Below are 20,394 nucleotides of genomic sequence, written 5' to 3'. Positions count from 1 at the left end.
GCGTGTATGTGTGTGTGTGTGTGTGAGTAAAGCCCGGCTTCTATGTCACATTGTGTCAATTGTCTGGTAAGGTCCTGTATGGCAGCTTGATGCCAGTAGCGTTGCTGAATTAAAATGCTTTCCAATGCAATTCCCCTCTAGTTAATGATTTAAAGCGAGGACACATTTATTCCTGTGATAACTAACATTACATTTGAAGGCGTAGGTAAGTGCCTCTTTTGTTTTGGAGCAACAACAAGGGAGTTAAGCAATACTTGTGCCACTTCTGCTTTGTGTTTATGTACGGTGTTTTGCAGATACACTCGCTGGAATGAACTAGGTCTGTATTTTTTGAGTGTTTATGGAGACTGGGTTTGTAGGATGGAGCTGTCAGTGATGCAGGCGATGTGATGTGATGCGCGCACGGGTTGCTCATCATCTTTGAATAGCGCAATTTCGCTATTTTTAGTCGCACTTTTTCCAAATGCATATTTACATCTGCAGTTTCACATTTATTCGCGCTATGCATGTTGTGAGAGTAAATATGGGCTGTTATCTAACCAACAGAAACTGTTTTACATCATGCAGGTTGCTCGCACAGCTCTATTTTGTCCTTGTGTTGGGCTTAAATGTGTATCTGCCTTTTCGTGCTTTTATTGTCGATATTAAATATTAATACGTGAGATGTGGGATTGATTTTAAACACATTCCGTCAGGCTAAAATGCAGCGGCTGTCTGCGGTGTTCACGATGGGTGCTGGATGGCAAATCTAATCTGTGAGTCATATCGAGATCTGCGTCGAAAACACATCGGTGCATCAACAACATCGCGCTGATATTGAGTGCTCCGTCGGCCCTTATGGCAAAGTGATGATCACGCATAATGTGCAAGAACCAGGGCGGTGGACTAGAGCCAATGCAATGGCATCTTCCAGCACCCGAGCCCTTTTCGAGGCGTGTTGTGTTTACAAACTGATGTGCAGCACAGTTGCATTAGAGATGTTGTTTTCATCTGCCCTGCTGCTGCTGTTCAGTAGGCTATTGTAACAACGAATTTGGGTGAACTAACAAAATTTAATTGCTTTATTTAATTGCAAAGTCCAGAGTGGACTTATAAGGTACATGCCCACCTGTGTGGCCAAATAAACCCACTAGACATGTGTCATTTAAATGCATTAGGCGCTTAATTTAAATCGAATTTATTTTCGATGAGTCAGCATGACTTATTAAAGAACTGCTGATCAAACTGGAGTTTTAGTGTCTGAGCAACAATTCATCTCATTTTAAAGTCAATCAATTTCTGACTCTTTCACAGGTCATCATATCAAATCCATATTGCTTTGCCAATGCAGAAAGCTAGTTTCGAGACTAATTTCTAGGCTCTGAGTCTGTAGTCCCTATATTTTTTCCACTGTGTCCCCATAATGAATTGTAAGTGGGTAAAGTGAGTTTATTAGGAACAATAGGGGTCAATGGAGCCATCCCTAATAATCCCACTTGACAAAAAAGTTATTTTTCTGTGATTACGATCACAGACTGATTTTTTTTTTTTGGCTCAAGAAGCTTCTAAAATGTTTTAATTTAATGTGGTTAAATAACTGTAAAATGTGTTTTAGCCTTGGTGAGCAGCATAAGAGACTTCTTTCAAAATCTTTTTTATAATCTTAAATTCCGATTTTTTAATGGTATTTTATGGATAGTATATAAAACAACAACAACTGGGCCTATTTGGTATGTTGGCTTATTAGGGTCACTTCCTTGACAAGTTTCCACTTTTTACAGTATATGATTGTCTGCTGTGCAAAAATAAATAATAATTGCATAATTTGTGAAGAAACAAGCTTCTCATAACATTTTTGTAAATGCTTTCAGGAATCCCCAACAATATGTGATTACACCCAACGAACAACCTGAAGGTATGCTACTGTTTATTTGAGAAGACCTCCATTGTCGAGGCTAAGATGATGAAGACGGAGGCCTCGGCAGAGAGGAATACCCTGAGGAGCGCTTCCCCGCACCGGAACGCCTACAGGGCAGAGTTCCAGGCTCTAAAGAAGGCATTTGACCAACCAAGACAGGATGGAGGCCCCAAAGTCAAGGACCCAGAGGGGATCAGGCAGCCTCGAGGGCGACAATACGGGGCCCACGTCAGTCGCATCAAGAACATGTTCATGCAAATGGGGACTGAGAACATTGGGTCCAACAAACGAGCAAAGGATGAGACCTCCCCACAGAAACTCAGCAAGCCAACAAACTTCATCAACAAGGCGGATGGGTCGGTGGTCCAGTTACAACACGGCAATGGAGAGCGGACTGCTGGTGGCCATCATAAATCAAAGTTCTCCGAAACAAGGAAGCTTTTTGAGCAGAGCTCCAGAGATGCTTCACAGTCACCTGTGTACTCTTATGGCCGAGACAAGAGGGGTTCTCACGAGCATTTGGATGACTGGAGGGGAACGCGTTCAAACAGAGGCAGTACAGACTCTTTGGATAGTCTTTGCTCCAGGACAGAGGCCTCATCTCCCACTGTGAGTCAGCTCAGTGCTGTGTTCGAAAATATAGATCAGCAGGGCTCCGGTGCTACTTTCAGAAGAGGCCAGGGAGGCGGAAGGGGGCTGTATTCTCCAGATGGCTTACAGAGACAGGGGGAGGCCAGCGAGGATGACACCAGTGCTCGACAGTCTCCGTCAAGTGGTTTTTACAGGACGCGAGTGGGTAGCAAGCACAATATGCCAGTTTCTTCATCTTCAGAAGATCTTCTCAGTCCTAGTCCTCTGTCTGAGGCCGTGGACCAAGTGAAACACGACGAGAAGAAGCCCCAGGAGACCCCCGAGGTGGTTGATGGATCCATTGAACTGAAACCAAAAGATGAGGTAAACTCAACCAAGGTCGTGGACAATTCTTCAGCTGCGGCTCAAGTCAATGACGCTGCAGGAAATTCACATGAGTCTACAACTACCAGGGTCCACGAGGACACAGACGGTCATGTGAAAGAGGAGTCTAGCTGGATTACAGAGGATCAAATTGAAGAACACAATGAGGAATATTGCGGCAATGAGAGAGTTATTTTCACTGCCGATGGAGATGCTTGCTACCAGGGCTGGGGGGAGAGCTGCACAGACTTAGAGGATGACCTGTACGATGATGACCTTTCCTATGACCCAGGACCAGAGATTACGGAGATTCCCGGTCTTCCAGAGGAGGTCAAGGAGGATATTCCACAAAAACGGAAAATTCAGTTCAGCTCTGCACCCATAAAAGTAAGTTTATTGATAGTCTTTTGCATGTTTATAGGTCAATGATGTGAATACATTACATACAAAAAATACAATTCGTAATGCATTGACTTATTTTAATACCTCTTGATGACCAACTCACCCAAAAATGAAAATTCCGTCATTAATTACTCACACTCTTGTCGTTCCAAACCCATAAGACTTTAAAGACTATCTCCGAAACACAAATTAAGATATTTAATGAAGTCTGAGAGATTTCTATCCCTCCATTTACAGTCCACGCAACTACTTTCAAAAAGCTGTTTGTCACAACATCAGTTGTGGTAAACAGAAGCTCAGTCATGCTTACTTGACGTGCGCGAACCAATGAGGTTCATTCTCTGAAAATTTGGACTAAACCGCTCAATGCATATTAGTTTTAAGATCTGAAGCGTCAAAGTGGTAGTTGCGTAGCTGTCAACGGAGGGACAGAAATCTCTCAGATTTCATCAAAAAGATCTTTATTTGTGTTTCGAAGATGAACAAAAGTCTTCCAGGTTTGTAACGACATGAGGGTGAGTAAATTATGAAAATGTTTACATTTTTGGGTGGACTAACCCTTTAATATACACTTAACAGTATATAACCAACATGAATACAAAGAGTTTCATGGACACTCTTAAATGTCATTGACCCTAGTTTATATTTTGTAAATCTATTTGTGTATGTTTTGATTTTTTTAAATGGACTTAGAGATGACCACCATCATGCTATTGAGTTCCTGTTGTTCATCTCATCTGAAAGCATAGTCATAATTTAATCTATAGAGGCCATTAATGCCATTTTATTGATTTTCTCCAATATAGTATTTCTTGTTTTGCCTGCCTATGTTAGTGCTTTAGATAATGAGCAGACACAACCATAAAGTGACATCCAGAGGCCACTCATGCCTGAGGGGAGATGAACACATATAGCTTCTGTCCTCACATGCCTGCCTGAATCTCCTTGCTGTAACTTTTCACACCACCACTATACACTTGTCAATCGCTGTTCCTACACTATCATCAAGTAATGTTCCCATAAGAACATGGATAACCACTGTGTTTGCAACTTCTTCCAAGGTGAAGCATGAAGGTAATTACAGTCTGTCTATCGATGTCTTGAGTTTTGCAGGAAGCTACAGAATCACATTGTGTGAGAGGGGATAGTTATGATGTTAACTTCTCAGAAATGCATTTTACAGTCAATTAGAGCTCTGATAAATTCAGTTAGCCAGCATTTAAAACGGTTATCTTTGATTTCACCATATAATGGCACAGCTGACTCAGACGGTTGTTATTGATTAGTTGCGATATCGTGAAAATTGCTGCTGAATGTTTGAGCCTCTGGAAATGTGTTTACAACTCCGGCTATTAACTCAGATTGGAAGCTGGATATAGATGTGGAAAATACTCGAAAACCCTGGTTCCCCTGGTTGGATCAGTCCCATTAATACGCTAAGCAGTGCTGGACCAGTTCCCCTGCCTCTCTCTCTGGGTTAACGTGATGTTTGCTCGCTAATCTCCCTCACACGAGCTGAATTTCATCAAGCTGTTGTGTGCCAGAATTAACTGAATTAAAAGGTCCATTAAGGCCAGTTTGTACACCTTTTTGCTCTTCAAGTATTGTATTCTTAGAGTCTCTTAATCAGATCACATCCCAATGCTACTCCTGGTTTCAATTCTTGGATCCTGCTGCTAATTATAATCATGAAATATAGGTCTTCACAGCTGCCGAATGTCAAATGTGTGACGGTGCATTTGAACATATGGTTCAAAATTGGCATTTAGATCAGTCTGTAATAACAGATGTGTCCTTTAGCTGTGTTCTTCCATAAATAGGCTAGTCATCAACTAAATATTATTAAACAAAGCAATAGTACTGTAACACATTGAGAAACTAGAAAATGTCAGCTTACTGTAAAATGGCATTGTGCCGGCTGGGTTAACTGTCAACTCAACTGAACTGCCCTGGTCGTTAGCTTGACAAAGAAAGACTTTTTCATGAGTCAGGGAATTTTAAACCCAGGCCACGTGCTTTTTCTGCAGACATGGAGGAAATAACAGCCTGTGGTCTGTGTTCACACTTGAGAAAGAGCCTTATTTGTGGTAAAACATTGTCCATTCACCAGACAAGACTAGCTTGACGATGAATAGAAGTGTCAGTCATTAATCATACTGAAAATTTTCATAATATTTCTCAGTCACTCATTAAGTGGATCGTTTCCATATTAAAGCGTTTCTAAGCGTAATTAATGTAGAGTTGCTGTAAGAGGCTCTTGTGCGAGCAGCTCTAGTGGCTGTGTGGAATAACAGCACTCTCAAAGACTCATCCCTCCATTCACTGATCACAGCATCTCATGGAATACATTAGGCTTGTTTTATTTATCATATTTCCATCTCCGTGAGCTCTTAAGGTATTAATGACCTTGCTTTGTGGTTGGCAAATGGGGTCATAGCTCTGTTTAGATGGGGTCGCAGATGGCTAAATGCAAGTAATAAAATGCAACAAATAGCCTAATGCCTATTTAGCATAGAAAAATTTGCTAAACTTTTTGTTGTTAATGTCCAAGGTTTGCATTCATGGACAGGTTGCATAACATCCTCTCATTTTATTGGTGAGCGTGTACAGTTAAGTTAGTATTTTTTTATTTACGACTATTGTGTTATACAGCTGTGAATGTAAAAGGTCTGCAGAGTTTCAAAGATCAAAGTGCACGATAAATTCAGTTATTGTCTCTCAAAACAAAGAACCGATTAGGAACTGCCGAAACGAGTTGTCAGGAATTCCAGTCTCACTTCCGGTTCACACCTGCGTAGGTTTGTAACATATTTGCATAATGCCAGCCTATGGTCTTCATTGGCTGTTCGTGAACAACGTCTACTTTGACCCGCCCTCAAACACTGTAGTTGTAGCTGAGGCCTGGAAGAGTTTGGTTTGTGTGGGGTTTTTTTTGCAATGCAAGAGCAAATCCACTTGACGTGCACTTCCAAAGGATGAGGACTTGAGCTCAAATTGATATGGTAAGACCGATGCCATCGTTAGAATTCGTATCACTGTGTATCAAGTGCTGAGGAAGCCTCTGGAGCTGAACTTCAGATATGGTAATGGGTGTTTGGTTTCCAACACATCTGACCAATCAGAGCAGAGTAGGCTCTAGGAAAGAAGGGTTTTAGAGAGACTAAATCCTTTATCGAGCCGTTTCTGACACTGTGAGAAATGAGCTGATGCTGCAATGTATATTATGAGAAAATGAAAATGTTTTTTGACCTTGGATGCAAACTTTGGGTGTGAAACTTAAAAATGTAACTTGAAATTTCCCCTTTTGTGCTCCATGGAAAAAGAATATCATATCATATCATCGTTTTCTTTCTACAATAAAAAAAAAAAAAAACTGTTAGTACTGTGGTGTTGCCACTTGATGTCCAATATAAAAATCAAGGTCCTAAAGCAAAATCACGGACCTAGCTGACTTTAAAGGGGACCTATTATGCCATTTTTCAAAGTCTTAATTTTGTTTTCTTGTTTCCTACTAGAATAGGTTTTCATGCTTGAATATTGAAAAATACATTATTTTTTTTTACATATTTGACATTGTTGCAGCTCCTCTCTTCCCAGTCTGTCAGTAACGCTCTGATTAATGCTCCTTCTGAAAAGCACAATGTGCTCTGATTGGTCAGCTGGACCAGTGTGTTGTGATTGGTCAACCGCTTCGAGCATGTTTCTGAAATGTCACGCCACCTTACCATGACTGCCAGTTTCAACACATTTCAACCAGGCCTTGTCCCTTTATTTTGTGTATGCTTTGGGCAGGAGTTAATTAAATGAGGAATTTTGTGACGTGTTCGTTCCTGGAAAAAAACTCAAGACAATGGAGGCAGTTCAGGGAATTTGACACTGATATAGAGAATAATTTGTGCTTTGTAACTTTGCAGACCTTTTTCATGCTCAAACAGCAACATTACACACTAAAGAAAGTTGAAATGAAAAAGCATAATAGGACCCCTGTAATGGATTTATTCCATAGGGGTTGTTTTGTAAACACTGGAGGCAGTGGAGAGCACTTGAAGTCCGTTTCATTGACCTGACTCAACTGTGATCCTACTCGTCTCGTGGCCCCAGCATGGCAGTGGGTCAGTCTGACTCTGATAATGAGGATGTGGTATCAACTTGCCCTTTTTATAAATAGATGTTAGTTGCACAAATCAGTTTTACTTCTAGCTTTTCAGCTATCATGTTACAAAAGCATGTGCCTTACCTTAGCAGAACAAGAAATTAAACAAAACAAGAAATGAAATGTGTGTAAGTGTGAGATTCAATCAAATGTAAACTCAGGTAGGCTATGTTTATATTCACTGGTTCAGTTTAGCAGAACAATCAAGAACTTACGTTTTGCCCATGATATTGGTCTCTTGAGACAACTACTTAGACATGCTCAAGGTCCTTTTGGATTGAGTCAGCAATGTCAGCTCAAAGTATGGCCAAGAGATAAGTGACTCTAAAATGGAGTGGAGGCTGCTAAGTATTAAAAAAGGAAGGACTGTTGCTCAAAGGGAAGTAGTTACAGCACGTGGAAAGATTCAAGTATCTTCGATCGACTCTGATTGCAAAACTGTGACTGCTCTACAGACATCAGAATAATAACAGCCACGGCCTTGAAAGTGATGAGCGATCTGGACAATATCTGGACATCAAGAATGAGACCACTATGAGACTGTGTACAGATCCCTCATACTCCAGATAGCCTTGTATGATTGCAAAGCATGGACACTTAGGAGTGCTGAAGAGAAACTACTACTTGTATTCGATATGGCAGCACTTAGAAAACTACTTGGCATCCGCATCATAGACAAGAAACGATGACATCAGAAAGGCCCTCAATTAGGTAGAAACGATCGTGCAAAAAGTGCATGGAAGACAACACCAGTGGCTTGGTCATGTACTTCGTATGGATAAAAACAGGACTGTCAACATCGCATTGCACAAAGAGAACGTCCAAGAACAGCTTGGATGTCATCAGTGTACGACGTTGGACGACAATATGCTAATGAGAATTGCGCAAGATAGAGACAGATGGCGTTTAGCGTCGACTCATGCGAGAGCCTATGTTAAAGTGTAATAAACTGGAGATATGGTGAAGAAGAAGATAATGAGAATGCTATTGTAATAAGTCGTTGTGAATTCATTGGGTGTTGTTGCCGTAGAGCTCGTCCACAACAAGAGTTGTATATTCTGACTAGCACGCATCTGAGGCGGCGTTGGTGACAGTTGTATTAGTCGTTATATTTGATTACTAAATAAATGATCAATCCCATCGACTCATTTTACAATCCTACTAGCCCTTTATTTAAACTAAAAACCCTTTGCATTCATTTGGTGAGGAACTTAGCGTTTTGAGCAGCATTTGCACACACTGTCATGCAGTTGGATATGCCACTGCTGTAGACGCATATTGCACTATTAAGGCTAACTAACGATTAATCGATTAATTGATCGTTAATTTAAACGACGATCGATCATGGGAATTTGTGTAAATTGACATCCCGGTTGTGTAGTTGAGTAGATAGATGCTGTTTACAAGATCATGTTATATTAGATTTAACTGAGAGCAAAGTAACCAGATCCCATCAGATGAAGCTTCAAACACGTGCCTGATGCAGAAATCTGCTTTACAATGAGTTCTAGTGTTTGTTTAGCCGTGCCCTTCATTACATCCGTCCTGTCATCATCCTCCTACATAAACTACACTTACTGCATAAATGAAATATGACATTAGCTCTGCTAATCTCAGCCTCTTGTTAGGGCATATTTATTCCTTCTTGATTCTCTAATGGAATTAAATGGATTTGAAAGACTGGGCAGAAGTTGAGTGACTGCTAAAATGATTCAGTGATTATACTCTCCGTTCTTTGCTCAGATGCACATGCTGCATATAGACCAAACGGCTTCCTCTGAATCAATCCAGCCTTTTGCTAGTTTACTAGCATCAGCTCAGTCCTGTAATTTAGTTAAAAGGGTGAATGGCTATAGTCTAGTTATTAGCCATATTTTAGGTTTCTATTAAATATATATAAACATTCTTTCAGGAACGTGGATGAGAAAAGTCTTTTAGGTGAGTGAGCTGAGTAGCCGAGGATGTTTTATTCATTTTCATTTTATTTTAAGGAATCTCCTGTAGATCAAGGTATTTTTAAAGCATTAGTCCTGACTGGAGAAGATTAAGGTGGCTTTATGTAATTGGAAAAGGGGTATTTCATTCTTATACGGTGGATAAAGATATCTCAGTTGGTGATTTCCTGAACTACTTAGGTAGTTGCTAACTTAAATCAGCCAATAAGCGCATTTTTCTAACCTGGCTCGATGTATTTTCTATTTAAACAGGAAGTTTGGGTGTGATAAAGTATCTTTCCCTTTAAAAAAAAAAAAAACAGTCTAGTTATCTTAGCTACATCACAGCCATGATTTGCTACTTTCTTTGCAGTGGTTATTAGGAGGGGGGCATTCTCATTCCAGAGAGCATCTGATTGGACAAAAATCTGTGTAGTGCAGGATGAGTCATCAATATTTTTTGTCACTTTTTTCCAAGAGAAAAACTGTATTTTAAATGTGTATTTCTGCTAAAAATGAGTTGTTCCAATTTTGTGGTACTTTTGTAAACATGTCTGGTCTGTTTATCAGGAGCTCTCAGTTATTTTTATTTATGTTACACAGAACAAACATGCTGTTATGAGATGGCAATGTATGGTTTGTGCACTTCAACTTCAGAAAAAAAAAAGAAACAATCAAGCAATTTTGATGCTGTAGTCATTGGCAAAGTTCTGTCACGCAATGCATCGTGAATGCTGTGTTTTTTTTTTTGCTTGCTTGTTTCTCTGACATCTGACCCTTTCTGGAGTTGAATTTTTAACGACTGTGGAAACAGAAGACAAGCCGTTCCAGCTGTCCGTGTCAGGCACTAATTCTCCACTGCTCCATCACAGGCCATCACTGAATCTGTTAGAGAGTGAAGCTCCTGCTTTTTTCCATGATGGAAACAAGGAGGTGTTCAACGCTGACACAGTGTCCTGTATTGTTGTTTGACAGTCGGGACAAATGTGCTCGCTCACTGTTCACCAAGTTGTGCCATTTTCCCCTCACTGTGTGTCCATTGTACTCAGGAATATACCATTTAATGATACTAATATAGTATTTTAGAATATATATTTTATTATATATTTTTTTGCTACCTATTTTTTCTTGTTTTTTTTGTTAGGAACACACAGAAAAAGAAAGAAAAAACATAACAACAATAAGAAAAATAACAAAAGTCGTCATACATTACATATATTCGCTCAGCAATACATTACATCAATATACACTCATGTAAACATTCAAAACAAACATGTATTCTGCAGAGGAGAAAGCTTACCATTTTCTCCATTTGTTCTCAAAGATTTGTTTTTGAAGTCGTAGTATATATGTGTCTCTCTCTATATTTTTTTACCTCTGTTACTATTTGATTGAAACCACTCTTGAAACCTCTCAAATATAACATTGAATGACTCAGGAATACAGAGAGCAAATATACTATTAATAAAAGACCATATAACCTCCCAGAAACTATTCATTTTTGAACATTGCCAAGATAATATGCGCATGATGTGCCTCGTCCACTCCACAGTTCCTCCAACATGGGTGGCGTGACCCCGTTTGTAATGCCTTAATTCTCGGCTTTATAAAAAATCTAGTCAAATTCTTCCAACAGTACTCACTGTATTTGTTATAAAAAATTTTTATAGAGAAATAATATGTGATTATATTTTTAATACATACTGTAGTGGCTAAAAGTGATGTCCGACCTAGGAAAATTGACATCTTCACGCTTTATTTCATTTATGTTATCTTTTAATCATGTATTTATTCATGATTATGTTGTAGTCAGTGTTTACTTTTTCCTGTGAGATTTTAGTTTTTCTATGCATTGTATTTTTTGCATAGTAAAAAAAACCCTCTAGCTGTAGTTTGCATTTTTGACCAAATAATTTTGTCAGATAAATATAACCAAGTTTAGTGTTTTGTTCTTCCCTTATATATATATATATTATTATTTTTATTTTTTTCTCATATTTATTTATTTATTTTTTTTACATTTTTAACATAGTCTAAGGACTGTTTAGGAGCTATTATAAATCTTTTATAGGGAGTATTGAATACAAAGTACAAAGCATTATTAAATGCATATATATATATATATATATATATATATGCATTTAATAATGCAAGCTAGTTCCAGCTATAGCCTATCCTTAATATGCATGCATTTTATATATATATAAATGCATGCATATTAAGGATAGGCTATAGCTGGAACTAGCTTGCACATACGCGTCGCCTGTAAATGTAACACCCTCACCCACTCGTGGTCAGTTGATGAATTATGTATTCATCAGACCATGTTACTGATCATGTGAGAAGACTCAGCCAACACATGAGAAATGAAGCATAAAGTAAGCAATTGTTGTCTTGTTTATCCCCTCATGCTAGCAGCTCCCCCTCTCTGTTCTTGCATGCTCCATGTTGGCGGGTGGTGAGGCCTTTTAAAGGTATTTCACATTATAAACACATGATTAAAAGCAGTGTGAAATGATGACATTCCATGCCAGATAAACTGGAGGGGGAGGGGGAGGTGGGGGAGAGTTAAGAGGATGAACATAACCATATGTTTTGAAGGAGCTATGGTCTTGACACAGAGCAAAAGGCTAATTATGCTTAAGAGTTTCACATCACCTGATCAAGTCTCCTCCACGGCCAAGGTGATTTTAAAATGGCTTTTAAAACAATGCTGAGTCTCATGGAAAGCTTTTACTACATGAATGGATAAAAGCGTTTAATAGCTTTCAGCATTATGAAAACATTCAAATAATTGCCATGAAACTGGTGATTCATATATTATTATGCACTGTGTTTGTTCAGCTACAGAGACTTTTATGTTACAGGTGTTTATTTGAATTAAAAGTAAAAGATTTGTTTGTTCTTTTTAGGTCAGATTTTTAAAACATATTTTAATTTTTTTATTTTTTTATTTTTTACAATATCTTCATCATTGTTTTTTGCAACTTTCAAATGTCTTTTATATCTAGATATTATTTATTATTTTGTCATTTTAATGTGCATCTTGTGAAAAGACTTTATAGTACCATTGTCGTTAAAAAACATTGGGGTCGGTAAGAATTTCTAAATGTTTTTGAGTATCTTCTTCTCACCAATGCTGTATTTATTTGATTAATATTATTGCAATTTAAATAATTGTTTTCTCTTTTAATATATTTTAAAATGTAATTTATTCCTGTGATCAAAGCTGAATTTTTTTATTTCACATGATCCTTCAGAAATCATTCTAATATTATGATTTGCTGCTCAAGACATTTATCATTTATTAGCATTATAAATATTGCAAAAAAAATAATAATCTGGATTCTTTGATTTATGTATTTCAAAGTAACATCATTATTTGAAATAGAAATTTTTTGTAAAGAGATTTTTTTGTAAATGTGTTTCCTGTCACTTTTGATCAATTTAACGCGTGCTTGCTGAATAAAAATATTAATTTCTTAAAAAACAAATATCTTACTGACCCCAAACTTTTGGACGGCATATCTATTTTTACACAAAATATGATCAACAAAAACACTAATAATTACTAATAAACAGGACATTTTTATTATGTGTCATTTCCAAATTTAGTCAAATAATGCAAAAAGTGTGAAAATATTATTTACTGTATGTATTCAGCTGCTAGCTATGAAAAGAGCATTAGCAAGACAAATATTTAAACAATTGTTTAATGTCATTATTTTAAGATGTAATTTCTAGTGATGGGGACGAGACCGCCTATGCCGAGTCCAAGTCAAGACCGAGTCTTTGAAGGGTCGAGTCCGAGTCGAGACCGAGTCCGTTGGTTTTCAAATACAGTTGAGTCCGAGTCAAGACCGAGTCTTTGAGGAAGCAAGTCCGAGTCGAGACCGAGTCTTTAGGAGTCGAGACCAAGACCATAAAAACATGTCAGTTTTCATATTCATGATTTAATATCACCCCAGTTAATAATCAACAGTTAGGCCTACAGACTAAGCTAGATTGGGAATTGTTTAGAGGAGCAGTCTTAACGTCTTAATATGGACTATGCTTTTACTATCATTAAAAAAATCCCTACCACATGCATCATCTTCTGCCTATTTTTCTAAACTGCTTCAACAGTGCTGCTCTGTCATCAACATGTTAAGCCCACCCTGACTTTTTTAATCATAGTCAGGACATGCAGAGCAAATTAAAATTTTCTAGTGGTATGTATTCTAGTGGACTAGTGATGGGGACGAGACCGCATATGCCGAGTCCGAGTCAAGATCGAGTCTTTGAAGGGTCGAGTCCGAGTCAAGACCGAGTCTTTGAAGGAACAAGTCCGAGACGAGTCCGAGAAAGCAGAAATCGGTCTCGAGACCGGACTCAAGTACTACATCACTAGTAATTTCCATCTAAAACCTTGATGCATGTATTCCTACTGTAGTAGGACGTTTTTCCACTGGCGCACATTTTGCCCATAGTTCAAGAAACACGTTTTCATATTTGAATGTATTTCTAAACAATATGATAGAAAGAAAGTTAATTGGACTTTGGCAAACACCTCATTTTGCAGCCGATACCTGTTTTCAGAGAATAGTGCAGGAATGTGTGTCTGCAGATTTGCCTCTGTGTTGCATGTTTAATCCACTCAGCATCAGCTTCGCCGTCCCTCTGGGAGAGAGCTGTGTGTGTGTGTGTGTGTGTTGACACTGAAAGCGCTGGCACTGCCTGACTGTAGAGCCATTTAATGCGATCAGTTGTAGCCGAGGCTGTTGCCAGCCTAGGATACAAATGCCGACAAACACTTTCAGTCGATTGTTCTTCTCCTCCCTCCCCGTTTCCCCTCGGTTCCCCGCAAGCATTGCAGTTACCCACGATGCAGCAGGTGTAAAATGCTGTGTTAGAGGCATACCGATGAGCCATGGCTGCTCCGCTAGAAGTGCACAGTGACACAAAGAAGGATGAGAGACGAGACGGATAATGAAGTAATAAGAGTGGGAGCAGAGGGATGGATTATGGGCCTGGCTCAGTTTCACTCGTCCCTGCAGTTCTGTGCAAATTCACTCTTTGCCGAGAAAAATTAGCTCTCGGAGCCTTTGGCGGAATCTCACAACATGCAATAAAAACTTAAAGTGCTCTCCGAACAGGAAAGCGCTTATACAAGCTTACATTTCTTGGCTATTATGCAAGGTAGCAGTTGGAGCCAAAGAGCTCGCAGGCTGCTGGGTTTTAAATATAAGACTGCAGCGAGTGAGAGCGGATCTACTGTAGAGATGAGAAGACAAAAGAGATGTTCTGCCATTGTTTGAAGGCAGCTAACAGGTGTATTGATCTAAACGATGAAGGTGAGGCTGATGACAGAGAGGTGACTGGAGTGGGCCGAATCAATATTACTAGATCAAGATACACAAGGATATTCAAGAAAAGCATCGCTGCCAAAAGATTCAGCTTGAAAGGCTGCGCTACTAAAAGTTATTGGTGTTTTCATAATCAACTGGCAGATTTATAATCGAAACCACTGATGCTTTTCATACAGGATCTGAAGTTAAATGCTTTAATGCTTATTTTATTCTCTAAAAATGAATTGGAACCATCTCCATATATCCATATATAGGCATTTTTTATTTTATATTTTACTTTATATAACATTTTCCCCCTATAACAAACATGATTCAGCAAAATCCTCACTGAGAGTCACAAATGTGTCGTGATCCAGTTATTTTGTTCGTTTTAAATTGGTTTTGTTACGCAGAAATTTAGGTCGCCAAATAATTGATAGAGACACAATAGCCACTAATCTATTCTATAATCTATTTGTACCGTATGTCTTTAAATTGAATCACTTTTGAAATGCAGTTTAAATTATGATTCATGTCATTAAAAATGTACTGGCCTACTGTATTTTATTTATTCATCAAAGCCAGTGTTTACTCGCTTTTGGCACTTACAAATATTTGAGTCTGCATAAGACCATTCAGATTAAAAATTAAACCATGTAATGATATTAAAACAAAACAAAGTCTCCTGGAAAGCTATATGCAGTATGTCTATAATGAATATAATAGAAGATATGAATTATGTTCTCCCACGGCACGTCAGATCTGACAGTAGCCCACACTGTGTGTGTGATGCGGATAGCACCTCATGTCTGACAGATCCACAAAAGACAGTCGGTTGTTGAGCCATTTTTAGCCAGCTGTGGACTGTCAACACTGTGATAGTTGGTTGAGCTCAGGAGAACAGTGTGTGAGGGAAGCTCTGGAGCAGATCCACTGACTGGATGTTTCTGGAAATGTCCTCGCTTTCAGGTTAGAGCAGTGCGCAAGAGACTGAGTATTTCTGCCCTCCTGGCCTCTGTATAAGAGTCTGTAACTGGGGAATAAAAAGCTGGCGATGGATTATGTGAGCTATGCGCTTTAGTGCCGCTGTAAGGACTTTTATATGGTAGTTTCCTTTCAACAAGTCACTCTTAATGCTTCACATCTTTATAGTTACTATCTTCAAGGCTGCAGCCTCACTATCTGGCCCTTTCTGCCAATATGATTTCCATCAAGACCATTGAAGGAATGTGGACAACGGGCTCATTACACGTCAGCTAATCATTTGGTCAGCAGTGTGACTGTTAAATAATGCATTGCTGTTGATCAGTTTACATTATTGATGTTGTAAAGTGCACTAGAGATTATGCTTGCTTTTGTCCCTGCGCTCTGGTTTCAGAGTGCTTCCTACCACATATACGATTTGGACACGTTGGTTTAGGCTTGTAATTAGCATAAAACGTCAGGTTTGAGTCCAATTTGTTTCCTTCACAGATGAGATGGGTTTGATTCTGCTATGATCAGTCATGGTTTAATTGAAGCAGATGATTCTCATGGTGGCAGATGGACTGACGGTGTCACGGGTATAGCAGAGGAGAGGATCTTTATTCCAAGAACATACAAACAAGGATAAACCATATATGAAGCCAATGGTAATCCAAACAATGAAGGCAGAGGAGACGCAACAGCATACGTCTCATGTTATTTATAAAATATTTTATTTAAATAAATGTCTGTTCATCCAAGAATACTAAAGTATACCAAGAATACTTTTTCAACATTGATTATAATAAAAATAAAACATTGCTCAGCAAATCAGCATATTAGAATGATTTCTGAAGGATCATGTGACACCGAAGACTGGACACTCAGATTCGCATCACAGGAATAAATTACATTTTAAAATATAAAAAGTTATTTTAAATTGTAATAATATTTCACAATAAATTTAATTTTGGTTATCCTTAAGAGTCTTCTTTCAAAAACATTTAAAAAAATCATACCGACCCCCAAAACTTTGAATTGTAGGCATTTTCGTTGTGGGGCCAGCTTAAAAACACCAAATTCTTACCATTTCTCTTTCATCATTTCTCTGAAATGAACAGAACAAGACAATGAAACCAAACATGACTGTGACATCCTGAGGAAGTTTATTCTTTTAAAATGAAAGACTGTTTAATCTGGGTCAGGGAAACTTATTCTATGTCACTCACAACTTATCCAGTGAACACTTTTAATAAGGACACAGGTAGGCATTGGCATGCGTGGGGCAATTGTTTGTCCGAGAACTTGTTTAGGGGACACAGTTGTGCGTGACTGTCCTTTCACACCACGGTGCACAAGACCATCACTTACGCTGAGGAGAAGGCAGTTTGTGTGTTAGTCGATAAGCACTGTTATGAAGATGCTCTGATGTAACCCGAAACATTGCCCAGTGCCCACAACTTCATTGATCACATGCTGTCTCACTATATATAGAGCAGTGGCTGAAAGTGATGTCTGGAGGGGATATTTGTTTTTAATGACCCTACTAGTTTGATTAAACCATTAAAATATGAAGAAAATATTTTATATTTTTTAATATTTTAAATATGAGGGAAGAACAAAACACTAAGTTAACCAAGTTAACACTTCATCGAGATATTTATCTGACAAAATTATTTGGCAAAAAAACGACAAACCACAGCTAGAGGTTTTATTTTACTATGAAAAATAAATGCATAGAAAAACAAAAATCTCACAGGAAAAAGCATACATTGACTACAACATAATAATCAGTTATTAATATTTTGTTTGTTCTGACAGCCTGGTAAAAAATTATGTCTGCAAAATTTGGCTTGTTTCATTGCGTTATCACAAATGCAAACTAGCAATATGCTTACAAAATGTTAAACAAATTATTAATAATACTTGGATAAAGGCTGAATTTATATACTGTATATATACAAGCATTTTTCCCCAATGAACTAATAATCATTCTGTATCTTTTCTAACAATGAAAGATTCGGCTTCACACAGCTGTTTTAGTCATGTGACCTCACCTCAGTAATGTGACATTGACGTTTTCTGGCTCCCAGGTGTTCAAAACCTACTGCAATGAAGACTATGACCGGCGGAATGAAGAGGTGGACCCGGTGGCATCCTCAGCTGAGTATGAGCTGGAGAAACGGGTGGAGAAGCTGGAACTTCTCCCTGTGGAACTGGAAAAAGGTGAATAGCGGTGATGGCAGCAGGGCTTCACGTTAACTTTTTTGCTCACCAGCCACTGTGGCCAGTGGTTTTACGAGTTACGAGCCACTCAGCATTTTCACTGGCCACAACTCTGACATCGATACCAGGGGGAAAACTGCCATATAGATATTTTTAATATTATCTCATAATTTGGCAGCAGGAATATTAGGCTGCTGTCACTTTAAGACCGGACGCATACTGTTACACATGCGTTTTCTTTCTCAACTGTTTACGTTCACTTAAAATATAACTGACTGTATTTACGTGAATACTCACCACGACCGGCATTGACTGTTTAAGTGCAATAAGCAGCAAAAAAGAACATAATTTAGTACTGGTAGCTGGCTTTATGTGCATGCACTTTGAGTGTGAGCACAAAATCTGTGGGAATGAGTAAGATTATACGCAGTACGCACAATCCCACGCCGAAATTCAAGCCCTGCAACATCATAAACATTCATCCGGAGCAAATGAAACGAGTGAGTGAGGGGAGGAGGGTTTGTGTGTAACTCGCTGTCGGAGAGATGAGAGAGAGAGAGAAAGTGCAGCTAATATCCTGTATCCGTTCTGTGGGAAATGAGCATTGGAAGCATTACATATATTTCAGTATCGATATGTATCGAAAAATCGATATTTTTTTCAACACTACATTGCACTTAGCTTATTATTTCAGATGCTTTAAGACTACTATTAAGAAAAGTGTATTATAAAATTGAACCTGTCAAAGTGGCTAGTAGGAGTGATAGGGCCCTATGAAATCCGTTTTATTTTTTCTCAAATTCCGTTTTATTTTTTTTCAAATTCCGTTTTTTCGGATTTATTTTTAGCCCTTTCGGATTTTTCGGATTTGCTTGTTTTCTTTTCACTTCTAAGTAGTATTGACCTTTAAAAATTCAGTTACACAAACTCACAATTCAGCTTTTTTTTTTTAATTGTTAATATATTCAGCAAAGCACATTCAAAATTCTCCAAAATTCAGCCAAACCTTTAACAAATCTCTGGCCAAAAATAACAGTAACATGAAGGTAAAGGTACTGAAAATTTTGCATCACTGTATATTAACTTTATTGACATATGTCTCTCTATATGGCTCTGGGTTTAGGTAGAGACCTTTAAACTTTAAAAAAAATCGTTTATTTAATATATAACAAAATATATGCAAATTCCGTGCGTATAAGAGAATTCCGTTTTCATGTGTAAATTCCGTGATTCCGTCCGCGTTTTCCGCATCACGGAAATCATAGGGCCCTAGCGTGACTGCGTTACACGCGACTACTGAAATCAAACCACATTTGGCAGGTGTTAATGTCAAGCCCTTGATGTCAGTGTCACAAAAGAGATTTCTCTGAGGTTGAAAGTTTAGGATAGTTTTCATGACAGGCGACACTATATAGTCATCACGCTTTTCACTCAAGTTCAGTCTGTTTTTACTCAAAACCTTATGGTTACTGAGATACACTAAAGCCCTAGCTCCGGTTTCCTCTATAATTGTTTTACATAAAAAACAATATAGATACGATTAGGTTTTCAGGGAAATGTTCTGCATGCATCTGTGTATTTTGAGCGCTGTGAAATCAGTGGTAAGCCTTTAATATTGATCAGTCATAATATGCATGCATCCATCCAATGATTTATTGAATTGTAATTCTTTCCATTTGCTCACCACTAATGTTTTTCCTCTCTCTGATTTGTGTATGTCAGATGAGGATGGCCTGGGCATCAGTATTATAGGAATGGGGGTTGGTGCTGACGCAGGCCTGGAGAAGCTGGGCATCTTCGTCAAGACCGTCATAGAGGGTGGAGCAGCTGAGAGAGATGGAAGGTAAACTAAACTGCACGTAGAAAGTAGTGATAGACTAAAATTCTGAATCCCAGACTTTCAATGTGGCCTCAGACTGTTGCACTGTTTGGTTTGCTGAGTGGTATATCAAACCCTGCTGAAATCCTGTGAAATGTTACTTGTTTCAAGATTACCAACCAAGCAACTCTATGCTTTGCAATCAGGTTTCAAAAGGACCATTCAGTAGGTAACCATTCAATAACCATTCAATAGCCAGAATGAAATTTCCTCCACCATTAACTCAGGCTGTTTCTGTGCACAGTGTATAACAATGGAGGATTTGACAGCGACATTGAAATCTTTGCACTGAAGTCCTTATTTATTTATTTTTTTTGCATAGAGGAATACTTAATTCATGCTTTCAGTATTAATTAATTGGCGAGATTGCAAAATGAATGTGAAGGTCAAGGTGCACATTAGGATTCAATCTTGCAAGCGTGTCTCCGTCTGCTTTGCCAGCATAACACACGAGATTTGCAGTGAGCTCGATATCCAGACAGGAATCAGGGGTCAAAGCAATTTGGTCAAACTCACAAAGCTCATTACAGATATCACACAGTTGGAGGAGCTCTTCTTGCAAACACTGCAGCGTTCTGAAAATGATATTATCGCATGTTGTTAAGGAGCTTACTCGCCTTTGTAATCCTATGCTATGATTGTAATTCCTTCTGTCTTGT

The 20,394-nt window shown here is 38.5% G+C and overlaps 1 protein-coding gene across 3 annotated transcripts in view; it reads left to right on the top strand.

Annotated features, from left to right (window-relative positions):
- ppp1r9a (protein phosphatase 1, regulatory subunit 9A) overlaps nt 1-20,394 on the top strand; it is a 57,473-nt gene that overhangs the window by 4,175 nt on the left and 32,904 nt on the right. The window contains exons 1-4 of one of the 3 annotated variants that reach the window (XM_084423167.1): nt 36-205; nt 1,851-3,238; nt 17,724-17,856; nt 19,579-19,699. In XM_084423167.1, coding sequence (XP_084279293.1) covers nt 1,940-3,238; nt 17,724-17,856; nt 19,579-19,699 — 1,553 coding nt within the window. In that variant the 5' untranslated portion in view covers nt 36-205; nt 1,851-1,939. Of the gene's footprint in view, nt 1-35; nt 206-272; nt 320-1,850; nt 3,239-17,723; nt 17,857-19,578; nt 19,700-20,394 lie in introns of those variants that run through there. The other 2 variants (XM_084423168.1, XM_084423166.1) reach the window with 2 other exon arrangements.

The sequence above is a fragment of the Rutilus rutilus genome (genome assembly GCF_951802725.1).
Source record: "Rutilus rutilus genome assembly, chromosome: 11".
Taxonomy (NCBI): Eukaryota; Metazoa; Chordata; class Actinopteri; order Cypriniformes; family Leuciscidae; genus Rutilus; species Rutilus rutilus.
Note: the sequence above shows the minus strand (reverse complement) of the source record. Positions and strands in the feature narration are given on the sequence as shown.